General features: G+C 40.7%; 2 protein-coding genes across 15 annotated transcripts in view; one reads left to right on the top strand and one right to left on the bottom strand.

Moving 5' to 3' along the window:
- Positions 1-15,449, bottom strand: part of LOC147829973 (uncharacterized) — a 145,180-nt gene that overhangs the window by 48,095 nt on the left and 81,636 nt on the right. For 9 of the 13 annotated variants that reach the window (XR_015447212.1, XR_015447213.1, XR_015447214.1 and 6 more), the window contains one exon: positions 11,264-11,576. The exons of 3 other annotated variants lie outside the window; for them this stretch is intronic. The gene's annotated coding sequence lies outside the window, so the exon portion shown is untranslated. Of the gene's footprint in view, positions 1-7,033; positions 7,195-11,263; positions 11,577-15,449 lie in introns of all 13 variants that reach the window. One more of the 13 variants, XR_015447204.1, reaches the window with a different exon arrangement.
- Positions 1-15,449, top strand: part of LOC110344459 (uncharacterized) — a 155,986-nt gene that overhangs the window by 90,007 nt on the left and 50,530 nt on the right. For both annotated transcript variants that reach the window (XM_087200762.1, XM_087200763.1), the window contains exons 2-3: positions 3,352-3,489; positions 3,570-3,639. In XM_087200762.1, coding sequence (XP_087056888.1) covers positions 3,464-3,489; positions 3,570-3,639 — 96 coding nt within the window. In that variant the 5' untranslated portion in view covers positions 3,352-3,463. The remainder of the gene's footprint in view (positions 1-3,351; positions 3,490-3,569; positions 3,640-15,449) is intronic.

Below are 15,449 nucleotides of genomic sequence, written 5' to 3'. Positions count from 1 at the left end.
AACTGCCTTTATGTTACCCATAAATCTGAATTGTGTCTGGGAAATGCCCCTTTATATTTGATAGGTGTAAGGGGCAGGGGGTGTTACAGTTAGAATGGTATCTAATCTCACAAGGTATAATGGTATGTAATCTCACAAGGTCACAGCTGGACAGTAGAGAATTGGGAGTCCCTGTTTTGTTTCCAATACAAAAAATCCAGAAAATGCCAGTAGGTGACCATGGCACACGTTATGCTCAGCTTGCTGTGGACATCCAGTAAATATCTTGGATAAAAGTCTTAGACAATGTGGAAAATAATGTGTTCATTATTAGATGGTTTTATCTATATATGAGTCACCTCGATTTGGTGAAAAGATTTTTTGGTGAAAAATTAGAGGTTTGGCCTAGGAATGGCACACAAGATGCACTCTCAGATCTGAGAGGCTGCTGATTTAGACCTGGCCAATTACTTGCCTATGGGGGCTAATGCACTAGGAGCTAAGTGCCTGGGTATTGGAGGGAAGTATTCCTGGGTTTAAAACCTGGTTCCATTCCTTATTAGCCACAGATATTTAGGTTTATTATGTAACATCTCTACATTTCTGATTCCTCACTTATAAATGACTATAATGATGATATCTACTTTTAGAGATGCCTACTTTGTAAAGATTGAGATGAGGCATACTGAGAGATAAAAGGGTTATTATTGTTATTAGTGTTGCCTCTACCCATCCCACTGCCAGCTAGACTGATGGACACAGGAGTTTCCTATCACCAAGCTTTGCCAGCTCACCTGAGTCTCTATGGGTAGTTTCAATGGGTGGTCAGGTGCCCAGCCATCTGTCTGTCAAGGCAGTCTTACCTCTAGCATCTATGTGAGCAACTGATCTTTCTCTGCTTATCTCCTGGGTCATCTTTTGTCCCTTCTGTCTTACTCCTGAATCTATGGTGAGTTGTTAGGAAAAGAACCAGAAACCCAGAAGGCATTTGGAGATGAAGCAGTAGCTCAGTTGTACAGTAATAGCTCATCTCACTTATGCCTCCTGTTTCCTGGACTCTTCAGGGGCCTCAGGGAAGGGACAGAGCCTCTGGTGAGCAGAGACAGTTGAAGTGGCTACAGGATATTCAGGGAGCTTGGAGCAGTGGCCATGTACATGGTACAGACACACTTCACCTTTTAATAGGAGGCTATATCTGTGCACACAGCTTAGCTATCAGCCCTAGTCCCAGCCCTCTCCATGTTCATCACGAGTTTCACCGTAATTTGTTCTTTCTCTTCTTGTCTCATGCCTATTCTCTCACCTGGACAACATCAAACACATTCATCCTGGACCACACATCCATTCCCTTTTTCAGAGATGCCAAGTGGATCCTGGGCTTCAGAGATATAAGTCACCTCTGATTCATTTAACAGCCTGTATTAATTTCCTAAGGCTCTTGTAGCAAAATACCACAACCATGTGTCCTAGAATAGTAGAAATGTATCAACTCACAGTTCTAGAGGCTAGTAGTCTGAGATGAAACATCAGAGGAGGCCATGAGACCTGTAGGGGAAGGATCCTGCCTCCTGTACTTCTTTTCACCCCTCACATACCTTGGCTTGTGGTAGTGTGACTATCACTCTGCCTGATGTGCCCTTCTCCCTGTGTCTCTACATATCTCCCCATATCATCTGCCCACATTTCCGCTCTGCACAAGGACACCATTGGTATTGGAATAGAGTTTACCCTAATGGCTTTATTTCAACTTGCTTCAATCTGAAAAAACAGTATTTCCAAATACCTACTATATCTCTTTTGGGGGCAGGGCAGGTAAGAACACAATTCAACTCCTAAGAGGGCCTTTTCCCCCTGGATAGCTCCTGGGAGAGATATTCTTGATGTTTCTGTCCTTGTGCCAACACCAAAAGCTATGATTTAAAAAATCTAAAATGAGCCTTTGCTCTCTCCTCAAGCACAAACATGCTGGGGTGGGGACACTGGGTCTATTTCAAACAGCAGCAAAGCACACCAACCTTCCATGCTAAAAGGCAAATCGGAGATTTCTTCAAGTGATCTACATATTTTACAGATGATGAAACTGAGGCTCAGAGACATGATTTATCTGAACTTTCAGAGCTTTATAAAGGTTATAGTCAAAAGCAGAACCCAAGTTTCTCTATTCCCCTTTCATTATCCCATACTCTCAAAAGTAAGCAGCTCATTTAATAAACATCATATTGGCCTTATTTGAGCACTACTTTAATTCATCTTCATCTTATCATGTCTGTGTGGACATAGCTCTATTATGGGCCCAAAGGAAATATTTCTCAAAGACACCAGTGCATCCAATAAGCCTCTAAGAGTAATAATGAGAATCAGTGGGTAAGGCATTCTAACAATCCCCAAATGTGTTTTTAACACTGTTATTGTTGTTTTAACATTGAATACACTTAACCAGGAAATCCAAACTTCTTTCTGAAGCATTCCAACTGTTGTGTTTATACCCGGTTGCCACACAACATTTGCTCCTACTGTGTTTTAGTTGGCAAGAGCTAGAGGAAGGGTTTTTGTAGCCAAGTAGCCTCAGATAGGGAATCTTTCCAGTCCCCAGAGATCTGGCACAGCCCCAGAATCAATAGTCGCAGAAACAGATGCCAACAGTCATCTCGTCCAGGGTTTTAGCTAACCTTGGACAACCTCCTAGTCAGACCCCAAACCAAGATAGGAAGAACCAGCTGAAAAAATAGAGCTCTCCAAAGATTACAGATAAATAAGTAAAAGCTGCATTTTTTTCCATCAGGGAAAAAAGGGGATTCCTGCAAAAGACAAATTAAATTATTCACTCTCCCTCTCCGCCAGGAAAAAAACCTCAAATGCAGCTATGTTGCCAGTCTCCTGAATTAAAATCAATAAACACATTCAGTATTTTATTATAATTGCATATTTTCTAGACTGCAGAATATGAAATTGTGCCACCATCACAGAGTATTTAGTACTTTCATTATACAATTTTCAGACTGTGACGTGAAAATATAAATGATTTAAATGGCAGCCAATACATCTAACAGCTTTCTCCATAAGATATATCATTCATTCACTCAGCACACTTTGAGCATACCAGCACTGTACTATGCCCTGGGATTCTTAGCTGTCTACATCCGGGTCCTGCTTGTGGTTACAGATCATCCAGGAAGACTATGCACCAGCCATGGTCCACCATAGCACTTGCTATAAAAAAGAAAAAAAGTTTATGGAGGCTGGGATTAGCTTAGTGGTAGGGTGTGTGCTTAGCATGTGTGAGGCACAGGGTTGGATCCCAGCACCCCTCACACATAAGGCATATGGACAGAGTGATGGAGGCATACATGAATGATGAATTCTGGCTTCCAGGGAGAAATGGAAGAGAAGCAGAATGTGCCAGGAGCAGTCTGGTCTCTTTGGTGTTTTAGAAAGTTGACCACAGCGCAGAGTCAGGCAAGCAGCACCCTACTGGGGACCCACAATGGATCCTGGCCTATGCCATTTTATGTGAGTATTTTCAAATTCTTTCAGCTGTGGCCTTCTTAGAAGGCAGATGGGCATGAGGTGCTCTTTGTACTCACTTTCAGGTACCCTACTGGGAAGAGGGATGAGTTCTGCTGGGGAGCCTCCTCTTGCTACAGATGGCCCTACTGTGAGGTAGGCCGAGGATTTCCAACGACCTCTTTGTCCAACATCTTGCTCATGGAAGCTGTATTTGTTCACTTTTCTGACCAAGTACCAGATTTTACCCTCCAACTGAGGATGTGCCAGGAGCTTTCACTGTCCTGGAGGGGAGGAGGATGAGGAGGTTCCAAAAGAAGAGGGAAAAAGAAAGATGGTGGGGGATGGTGGGGGGGAGAGCAAGATCAGAGAAGAAATGGCTGGAGGTGTGGAGCTCTTCTGGCTTGATTTGGATATTGCTCTCCTAGACTCCAAATGGAAAATAGAACTGAACACCTATGATTAAAAAATGTAATACATGCTAAGAAAGTCTAAAGTAATTTATACCAGGCATTAAAGTGTTTTGCATAAGAATATAGTATAAAGTAGACAATCCAAGAATTATGTCTTTCATTAAAAGGTTTGCAACTCAGTGTGCGATGATATAACTATAGCAGTTTTTCTGTCTTAGTGATGGTTTTTTATTTTAAACGCTGCCTTACAAACCCAGGAACACAAATGCATGGGGAACGCATAGCCTTTGGGTTTTAACTTATTGTCACCTCCTACTAATCACTTCCCTTAGTACTTTACCTGCTTGTGCCAAGGTGAAAGGTGAACAGTTATACTGCCACTGCCCCTCAACCCCATGTATCCTGCACCCAGCTATAAAGTAAACTGTCATTTCTTTCTTCATTATTCAAAGTTAGCATTCACTAGTTCAAAGCCCATTTGAGATTATGCATCAAGAATGATATACATTAAGGCTGGAATTAAAGGAAAATCAGTTACATAAAAGAAAGGTGTTTTTGCCACAAATCTTTTGTGTGCACGTCAAGAAGTATATTCATTGCCTAATTTAAAAAGAAACCAGAACAACTCCCAAGATATATACCTGCATCTGGCCAGTCTTTCCAGAAGGACATTTTCTGTTTGAAGTTGGACTGTGAGGTTAGAGGGAAAACATTTCTCCCTGGACAGCACATGCAGCTTGTTAAAAAAAAAAAGTCAGGGTGTAATTCTCATTTTAGGCCCTTGTAAAGAGTAAAACCAAAAATTGATTCATCCTGAACAAGCTTAGACAGGATGAGAAAACCGGGCTACAAATAAGGCTGACAGACTTAGGCGAGCTCCAAGAGGAGATCAGATGAAATTTCAAAATCCCTTCCAACTCAATGATTGCATAATTTTATTGATTGTTGCCTAATTATACTCATGATTTTGCTTGTCTGTTAGAGCAACTCTTCTCTGATTTGTTACAAATCTTGGTGATGCCTACTATATATAGTTAAGGGACCTACAATGGGCTAGTACTCAATTGGGTGCCTTTTTGAATCATTCCATGTAATTATGAGATCAGTCCTGAAATTCAAAAATTATGAGTTTTTCATGTATATCATCCTCTTCAATATGATTTTTTATATTTTTTAATTAGGTAACTGAGTTCTCAAATATGAGTCAACACTGAATATGAAACTACCATGATTATATTCTGTGTAATGCCTAGAACTCTGTGAGCTCATACATATAAAACAACAAAAAATAATAATGGCTGTATTGTATTTGGGCCAATTTGCAAGGTAAAAAGAGATGCCATGTGTGGGTATGAATTCACCAAGGTGCTGGTGCTCTGGAACAGTTTTAACTCCAGAGATGCAGTACTTCCTGGCCTCTGTGATGTTCTAATGCTACCCCAGCTCCCAGCACAATGTCTGGCATTTGGGACAGGTTTGATGGATGTGTGTGAAACTGAACTTAGGCACACTGACCTCTCTTTCAGGCCCCTGCTGAAGTACCGAGCCCTCTCGTTTCCAAATATTATGGTGGAAAGGTTAGAAGGGCCAGGCCTTCCCATGTGTTTCTGGCATCCTCTCTGATCAAGGTTTGATAAGCAAGAGTGTTATCTGAGGCCTCCAAAGCAGATGCTTGCAACTCAGTTTTGCTTTTAACTCCCAGTTGGATTTTGCTAAAGGATTCTTGAGCTCTGGACAGGGACTATGTGATGAGCAGGCTTTGAAAAGAAGCTCTCTTCTTCTACAATGTGGGGAGGGTGCCAAATACTTCCATGGGTGAAAACTAGCAAAAAAATACCTCTGGCTCCTATATTTGCACCCAGCTTAGCCATTTTATCATTTCCATCTGGTTTTTCTCTTGTATAATAGAAACATCAAAGTGGACTTGGCAAAGCGCATCTCTGAAATATGCTTTCATTGTCTATGTTAGTTCATCTCTGTCCAGTCAATAAAGGAGGGTGCTTTACTGTGGTTAATGTCAATTGTTTCATGGGAGGCACTAATTTAGCAACCGTCCCTAACCGCGAATAAACCTGATGGTTTTATAATTGAGGAGAAAACAGATGTTTATTAAGGCCCTTAATTTGGGCTGGGAGTTTTATTTAATGCAATCTTATTTCCAGGTATCTATCTTATTGAGGGGAAAATAAAGGTCAGAAAGATTTGGCAATTTGCTTATGATCACATAGTAAACTCATGGAGTAATGACTGAGTTAGGATTCGCACTCTGGTCATTTGGGAAGGAAGCATCAGCGTTTTTCTACTGTATTGGCTCAACAGAGACACAGAATCATTGAACCACAGTTCTGCTTATGTATCCTGACCGGGTATTACTTACTCGGGGCTTCTCCCCATTCAAGGAAGGACACAGAGCACTGTCCAGTGGTGATGCCCTTCTCTGTGGGCAACAACACAGGTAAAGGGCCACAGGTTGGCAGAGGGTGTGAAGAGGACCAGGTCACGCATTACAAGGCCAACTAAGCATCCTGGCAGAGCCATGTGGTTGTCACCATTGGCGTTTCTGACCAGAGCAATGCCAGAGAGGCTTGTGAGGCTCTAGATGGAGACGACCTTGCCAGTCAACTGCAGAGCAGGCTAGCATTTGGCAGCAGTGGCAGCAGTGGGCAATCACACTTTACAAATCAATGATTTTCACACTTAATCAGTGAATTCTTCCTGAATCACCCAGAAAGTATACAAAATTTTAAATTTACAAAAAAATGGAGCCAGGAGTCTTATTTAATATAACCCTATTTCCAGGTCACATGGGCCTCACTCCACTTCACTTCAATTAATTTGTTCATACACTGGTTTCTCCAATCAGTGAATTCCTGGAGGGCAGGAACTGTTTTATTGATTTTCATCTCTCTATAGTGTCTATCAGCATTTACACATGCTAAGTACTCATGTATTGAAGTGTTGGTTGAATAAATAGGCAGCATATTCTTTGTCTCCATTTCATTACCATCTATTGTAGTGGGAAAAATTTCATGACCCAAGTGAGATACATGTGTACTAGAAATTGAAGGCAAAAGTAAAGAAAGGATGGGAATTAGAACACTTTTCTAAAGTGATAAGGAAAGCAATACTTTGCTTACTCATTAATGACAGTGGGGAGGCCCACTTTAGATTACAGGGTTTTGCACAGTGAGTTCCTGGTGCATGAACAGGGAATGAATCCATCATCTTCTTTCATGTTGTTCTCTAATATTTCTACCACACTATGCAGAAACTGCACTGGGAGACTCGGTGAAACACCCTGGTAGGCAGATGAGAAACAAACATGATAAAATACAAGAATAGTACATCATAAGACTCATTTTTCCATTCATTTTGACAAGGGTAATGTAGTTTTAATTACTAATGATAATACATATTGCCTACTAGTAAATGTCTTGTGATGCCTTTTGTAAAGCTTTCATCTTAGAATATCACAGTACTCCTGCATTTGTTCATTAAATACTTGTTACAAACCATAGGTTATTGGCTGTCAGGGGAAAATGAGCAAGTTTGTGAATTAACAAATAGGCATTAATAACCTCCTACTGTAGAAACTAAATACTTGGAAAATTAGAGAATATGATGCAGTGGTTTTCGTAATACTCAGTGAAAGAAGCCACAGAAGGTTAAATATTGCACAGTTTCTCTCATATGAGAAACACCAAATAGAAATAATTTAAAGAGCAAAATAAAAAATCCATGTTAAGAAACAGAGATGTGGGCTCTGTAGAGATGGGAAGGGAATCTAGGGGAAAGTGGAGAAGGAAAGGTGAGGCAGGGGAGTCAAATGATCAAGGTTTAGTATGTGTATGTACCAAACCCCCAAGCTGAACATGATCACAATGGATAACAAAGTTTGATGTGACTAAAAAAACAAAACCAGAACAAAAAAGACACAGTGGCTTGTTTGAATAGCTCTGCTTAGTTGGAATATTATAATTTCAAAATTAATAGATTGAATGAAGTCCATATTCAAATCTGCCTCAAAATGACTGAACAATTGATTAAACTCTAGTTTCATTTTCAAGGTCAAAGTGAGAAAACATGTTTGTCAGACAAGCCAGCACAAACAGAAAGTTGCTTCATTTTGTTTGGGTTTATAATTTGCAGTGCTCAATGCTCCTATCGATGTGTGTTTGTCCTCATAACAAATCATGCACAATTATCAATAAAAATTCAAAGACTGCTGCTAAGGTGTGAAATTATACAAATCATTTCACTGGAAAAGAAAAGGCCCTGGAGGTGAACAGTATATTGAATTTTTTCAAAGGAAAATTATGTATTTGTAGGTGTGTCATTTGATAAAATGATTGTCATGGAAAATTAAATCTCATCTTGGAAGGAATGAGTAAGAATAAGAAAAATCACCATTCTCTTAAAGGACTTTTACCTTTTTTATTAACAAATTTTTCTCTAAGCTTCTAATTATACATGTCAACTACATATATGTTCACATATGGATAATGTAACTATACAATTTTACTACCCTATATTCTTTAGGCTTAATTCAGACTCATGTCAAAGGAAAATGAAGAACTTAGGGACTGTCTGATTCAGTGTTTCTCAAAGCATGGCCCATAGACTGCCTACTTTGGAACCCCTGTAATACTTGTTGAAAATAAAGCTTCCCAGAGACCTGGTAAATCTGTATCTCTGAAGTAAACTTTACGATGAGGCAAGTTAGGGAAATGTTTGTCTGGCTAATTGTTAGAAATGCAAATTCTTAGGCCATACCCCAGACTTAATGGATGAGAGATTCTAGGGTTGGAGCCCAGCAGTCCACATTTTAACAAGCCTTCTAGGTGATTCTGAGACATACTGCTAGATCTGGGGACCACTGGTGTAGCGTATGCTATGGTGGCTGGCTCAGATTTCCTCTGGAGGAGTGCAACAGTCACTTCCCTCCCCTAGGCCTCTAGCACGGGTGGTGCAGTGGGCACACAGAGCCCTCTCTGCTACTATGTGAGCCAAGCTGCCCCAGCAGCCGAGCATCGGATATCCAGGTTTAATTGCAGTGTTGGCACTTTGTGATAAGTGGGTTTTGGGCTACAGTTTGGGCACTTGGTCTCTAAAAGGTTCATCATCACTGCCCTAGGCTCTGGGAGTGTTGGCAGCTGCCAGGTCCCAGCTTAATCCTTCTCCTGGCATTGCTGTCAGTTGAATCCGGTTACTTCACTCAAGGTCATGCTTCTTCTTCAGGGCATCCTGCATGCATAAGTCATCTACAGGACTAAGGAGGGAGGACCCAAAGGCTTTACTCAATATGGGACATCTCTGACGGGCCATCAATCCATGGGATCCACTGAGACCTTTGCAATGACAGCATCACAGCTTTCTCTGCCCATCCTGCAGCCCTTGCTCCCTCACAGCTGTTGATCCAAAGGCACAGCTCAATAAACTTCCAAATGCAAATCACCATCTTTGAGTCTGTTTTCAAGGGAACAAATCTAAATTGTCTGGCCTCTCATGATGACGAAGGGTTAGGAGAACATACAGCCAGCCTCACAAGAGGGAGGGCTTCCTAGCTACCACTCTGGAATGGCCCAAGGTAACAGGACACAACTATTCTCCTGCTAATTGGGTCCCCTTTCTTAGGGCCTTTGATGAAAGTTCTGCAGCTCTTACAATTCAGTTTCCAGAGGATTCTGCCCATACCTCTCCATTGCCGAGTCTTGTGGTGATCCCTGCTCTGGAATGGTGAGAAACGGTAAACTGTGACCATTAACTCCCCGCTTAGAACTTCCCCCTTTTTCTTCACTAGGTCTTCAGAGAATCTAAACCATCAAAAGGTTTTTAAGTATTTTCCCCATTCACCATGTAAAGGCCAATTAATTTAGAGGAAAAAAAAATCTGTTTTAATGTCAAATCTGGGTTTTTAAAAATTAGTCCTTCATCCCGTTAAAATGGATACACTCCTGAAAACCTGGCCACAACATCTGCTTAGGCATAGATTCTTCCCTGGCTGTGTGACTGAACTGTACCCTCCCCCCTCCTCTGGGACTGCAGGGACAGGAGGCCTCCAGAGCCGAGCCGTCACATTGAAAGTTATGGCCCTCAACTTTCCACTATGTGGTCCCAGGCCACATTTCTACCTTTATACCTACCTTCAAACATTTTCATCCAAGAATGCTCAGATGCTCATCATTCGCTACTCTCACCCAGGTTTGTCTGTTTTTTAATTTCACTAGTACATTTTAGGTTTACAATACTGTTACATTCATCATTGGGATCTTTTACCTTTACATGATGTATCTTGGTTCTTATTTTTTCCCCCTTCCCCTGCCCTCCCTTCAACCCCTCCACCCCTCCCTATTTACAAAGACCTTATTTCCATTTTTCCTTTTCTCATATTTCTTCCTTTCCCTCCTTTCCTTTCCCCTACCCCTCACACTTCCCCTTCCCCTTTGGACCTTTTCTTCCTATTTCACATTGTCATTTACACATTACACATTATACACATTGTCACATTACCATATTTGTCACATACACATTGTCATAATAATTGTCACATACACATTGACACATTATACATTTTGATTCTTATTTACACATTTAGTTTCTCACACCAGAGAAACTATTTGGTATTTACACTCATGTGTCCATTTATTTCACTTAAGAGTATGGCCTCAATGTGCATCCCAAACTAAAAGGGCCAACTTGAATTCCTCCATATCATCTTCTCACTTAGAAGCAAAACTCTTGCTCTGAGCCCCTCTCGCAGTGTCTCACATTCTTCCATGAGATGGACTCTACATAGTTTCTTATTTTTGCTCAGTTCTAAATTTCCTGAGGTCTGAGGTCATGTCCTGGATAACTTTATACCTTCTGTAAGGCCTAGTACAACTTCTTTCACATGAAGAAGTGCTCAAAATATTTCATATATTGCTGCACCATGACAAAGATATACTAGCATATTGTTACTTCTGAGACATTTTCATAAATATGATCGTGTCCTTCTCCAAAAGAAATGAGTATTAATAATCAATAGAAGCTATGTTCCTGAGGATGTGTGCCCAGGGAGTATATGTATCCTGTTTTACTACCTGGTCCCAATTTATTCCTTGTTCTGATAGAATTACTAATTCTAATTTCATTCTCACAGGTGCCCCACATTGGATGATAAATTTTATAGTGACTTTACTTTTCCAGCCCAAACAATCAGTTAACATTGTGCTCTGCTTACTTCTTTATAGGAAAATCACGCAAGACTTTCAGGAAGAGAAAGTGCCTTGCACATATTTTTACCTGCCTACTCTCACCTGTCCTTTATCCTGTGCGTAAATATAAGCTGAAGTTTTTACTCAAGGGCAGGGCACAGAGTTACTCACCCCAGGGGTTCAAGAGATTCTGTCCAGCAGGCGGACACTGCTGTGAGTCCAGGTAGATTCCTACTTAGGATCCAGGGCCTTGTCTTCGCCTTTGTGCCAATGACAGAATACAGAGGCCATTTGAATAGTCCTGGCTTCTCTCATTCAATTCAGCCAAAATTAAATTTTTTCTGCTTGAAGAAGACACATTTCCTCTAAGGCTTTTTAGCAAAATGATACAGATGGAGTGGGAGGGAGGAGGGTTATCACTGTTGATTCTCTGTCCTCTGGATGCATGCAGGCAGTTTATGCCAATCAAAAAAGTCCCCACTCACTGAAATAATGAAAAGGAATATCGTATTCTTATTATTACCAGATATAATTGCAGAATATTTTATATTCATGGTTATTATTAGTACTAGCCTTCACTTTTCAGGGTTTGTCATATACCAGGCACTTTATAAGCAATTCATAGACATCAACTCATTCCATCTTGGCACACTAGCTGAGTTCAAGTTTATTTATTGTTTATTACCTGCCATATCCACTAAAATGTAAGTTTTGGGGGTTTTTTTTGGTATGGGGATCAAACTCAAGACCTTGCACTTGGGAGGCAGGCACAGCACCATTGAGCTAAATCCTCAGTCTAAAAGATAAATTTTGTAAGGACAGAAACTGTGTTCCTCACAGTTACATCCCCTGTATTCATATTATGTGCTCCACAAAGTAGGTACTCTGTGTCTTTGAAAAAATGATTAAATGAATGAATGAGTGAGCTAATGAAGGTGTTCTTGTCTGTGTTTTGCAGAAGAGAAAACCAAGGTTTTAAAAGAATAAGGACTCTGTCAGCATCTTATAATCACAAACAGAGGACTGTGGAGTCCCAAGGTCTTAAATGCAACAATGCATTCACCTACTTATTTTCCTAATGAGAAAACTATGGCTCGGGAAGTTAAGAAGCTGCACAGGAGTGGGTAACTATTAACTTACCAGATGTCAGCTCCAAGAACTATGATTCCAACCAGTACCCTCTTCTCTTTGTCATGCTGATGGGTGGCAAGGTCAACAACCTGTGCTCAGCATGTACAACCATGCATTGTATCACCTCAGGTGGGAGAAGAAAGGGCAGTTCCCCATGTAGCACAAATCCCCTGGCAGGAAGAAGACTAGTCCCCATCTCTGGACTTACCCCTGGGCAGTATCATCCTGCTGACTGAGACTAGAGCACTGGTGGTGGTGGGGAGATATTATTGGTAGACAGCTACCATCACAGCCATTCTGAGAACTGAATGGGGCAAGGAAGAGATGGAAGGTAGGAATCTGCTAATCCAAGAAAGATGGATGGGTACTGGGAGGAAGCAGCCAGGGAGCTTAAGGGAGTTTTGTACACTGTTCCTCTTTTGTAGCAATGGGGCTGGAGTAAGAATGGCTTTGCTACCAACCTGGTGTGCACTTAGAGAAGAGCTTGGCACATCTCAACTTAGTCATCCTCGGGGCTTTCCACTCAGCGGTGCTACTCGATGAGTTAGTAATTTCCATTCATGCCCACCCCTGCTTTCTCCACTGGAGTTGTGAATTATGAATCTTGCAAAATTGGACAAAATCATAAAAGCCACAAGATGTATCGAGTGCCATAGCCTTCAGTTATCTTAGTTCATTAAGCAGAAAAATAGGTGTATTTTTTTCTTTATAGGAAAACAGTATCAGGTAATGTCACATAATATTTCAAAATAGAATTTGTCTTTGTCAACCGAGTAGTGAATAACAAGGAAACATTAAATGTTCTGTTTAAGGAATGATTTGAAATTAATTTCAATCCATACTGATGGTTCAGTAAAAAGAGAAATATAGGCTTCAGTAGGTTTCTTAATGTAGATTGCTATTGTAATTTAAAAACAACAAATAATAATAAAGTAATGATTCTATCACACTGCCAGTGTGCTCAACAGCAAATAGTATATTTAAAAAAATTAATTTGTCACTGCAGTAGATGCCAATGACTAGACTCTAGGTATTGCCTTCAGATTAGAAAGATTCATAGGATCATCTCAATGTATTTTAGAAAGTTATTTACTCTGACAGAGATAAAAATATTAAACCTGTAATTATTCACAGCCTTTCTCCTTCTCCTTCCTTACAAGGAGGATTCTTTTGTACCAGCGGTAATGGATAGGGTGGGATGACGGGGAGGAAGCAGGAGGGAGAAACAGGGAGACATACTTCATCTACATGTGTGGGGACATAATACTGCTTGGAGGGAATCAAAAGGCCTGAGATGAGGAAAAAGGTGAGAAGATCTGGCCACAGAGGAAGGGCTGAGAATTTTCTGGAAGCTGGAATGAGCAGCTGCATTGTGGAAGGAACTGTGGTGAAGGAGTTCTGGGAGAGAGAAGCATTGAGAAACCTCACTTTGTGCTCCGCAAAGTCAGCTACCATAAGCATCATTGCTGGAGAGGACCTTTCCTGAACTCCTACCACAGATGGCCTTTGCTGCAGGGAGGAGCCTAGAAGCTGGAGATAGAAATTATAAATGCTTAATGCTGAGCAAAATTCACTTCCTGTGAACTCTTAGCCCTCACAACAACTCTATGAGGTAACAGAATTAACTCCCTTTCATAGATTAGAAAACCGAGACACAAAAAGTCAACATCGCTCTCCAGGGCTTCCCTAGCAAGGAAGTGGTATAGCTGAGTTTCAGGCCCAGGAAGTCTGGCTCCTGGCCTATTTGCTGGATCATGATGCTTTCTCACCCCTCAGGTTGTGGCACCATCACTCTAGTCAACTAGCACACATGACCCATATCAGAAGGGCAGTGGAAGATCAAGACTCAACTCCAAATCAACCAGCACCCTTCACATGGTCTTAGGGGGTAAAGACCCCCTAAGAGGTTAGCATATCATTATAGGTGCCACACACCAATTTGTCCACGTGCTCACAGTACCACTAATTCATTATTTGATAAATGTTAGGAAATAAAACTAAGAAATAATTCTTTTTCCAAATTTCATTAGTCTCTGGACTATTTTCTATATGCATTTGGTAATAACCAAGTGATATGAAAAAGATCCTTGCAGCTTTCAGAGTATCTCTTCTCTTAAAGAGCTCTATTTTGACTGCTCTTGAACCGATTCATGGGAAATCAGAGTATTTGTTCAGGTCTTGGTCCCTTAGAGTCACTTTTTTAAAAGTAATCTCACCTATCATCCCTGCTGGGTGTCATATCAGGGCAAATATCTGATAGAAGTGTTCTTTCCATAGACAGTCTGGCATAGTTATTAAAGACCGCAGACTCATACTTAATCTGGAAATTGATATTCTTAAATTGACTCTAGAACCAAACCATTCTCCCATGATGCACAATGTAATAAGGTGAAGAACTCGGAACCAAGATAAGCCAGAATATAAGGATTTGGGGAGTTAAATGAGTTGCTCCAATCGAAAGATAAATTGGGATACTTGGGAAAATACAGTGGTACCTTGGTACTTGTGGTTAATTGGTTCTGGAAAGCATGATTGGTATCAAAAAATGATGAGTACCACACAGATTATTTTGGTGAGAAAGGGTAGAGAGTTGTGATGCAATCAAAACCAGTAAGTTGTAGTTTGTGAGTCTAGTACCAAACAAATGATGAGTGCTGGGACAAAATTTTCATGTAAAAATGAATCTAGTACAAAATTTGATGAGTTTCAAACCAAAAAACTACTAAGTTATGATTGCACTAACTTTACTGATGATTAACTCTGGGAGGAAAAATGGATGTTAGCATCAAAACCATCCTTTACTTTATTCAAGATTGAGTATATAGGGTGGCCTATGTGAGTTGAAGCTATTTTTTTCCATTTCCTATTATTATCACCAGATGTAAACCACTGTTTGTTAGCTTGCTAAACAACACAAATGTCATGACCTTCAGGATATTCTTTCATGGGTTTAGACAGGAATGAGGACTATACCTTTTCTCTCTCCCAGAAGTGAGAAGAGGACAGAATTCTACCTTTCCTAATTTGAAAGCCAGACATGCTTTGTTTGGCAAAACTAGATTGGAAATTGGGTTTCACTGAGGCATCCATCTGGTTGCCTCCTCAGGGAGAGTAGTAAATATTGTGGACCAAATCATACTGTGAGTGAATTTGACCGTGAGCTGCTGGCTTAAGGTCTGATCTTTTGTCCTGAAGCAAAGAGACCTGGATAGATGCCCACAGTTGC

The sequence above is a fragment of the Heterocephalus glaber genome, unplaced genomic scaffold (assembly GCF_053883595.1).
Source record: "Heterocephalus glaber isolate CG9 unplaced genomic scaffold, H.glaber_assembly_v1.0 deba00000347, whole genome shotgun sequence".
NCBI lineage: Eukaryota > Metazoa > Chordata > Mammalia > Rodentia > Bathyergidae > Heterocephalus > Heterocephalus glaber.
The sequence above is the reverse complement of the archived record's forward strand: the minus strand, read 5'-3'. Positions and strand labels throughout refer to the sequence as shown.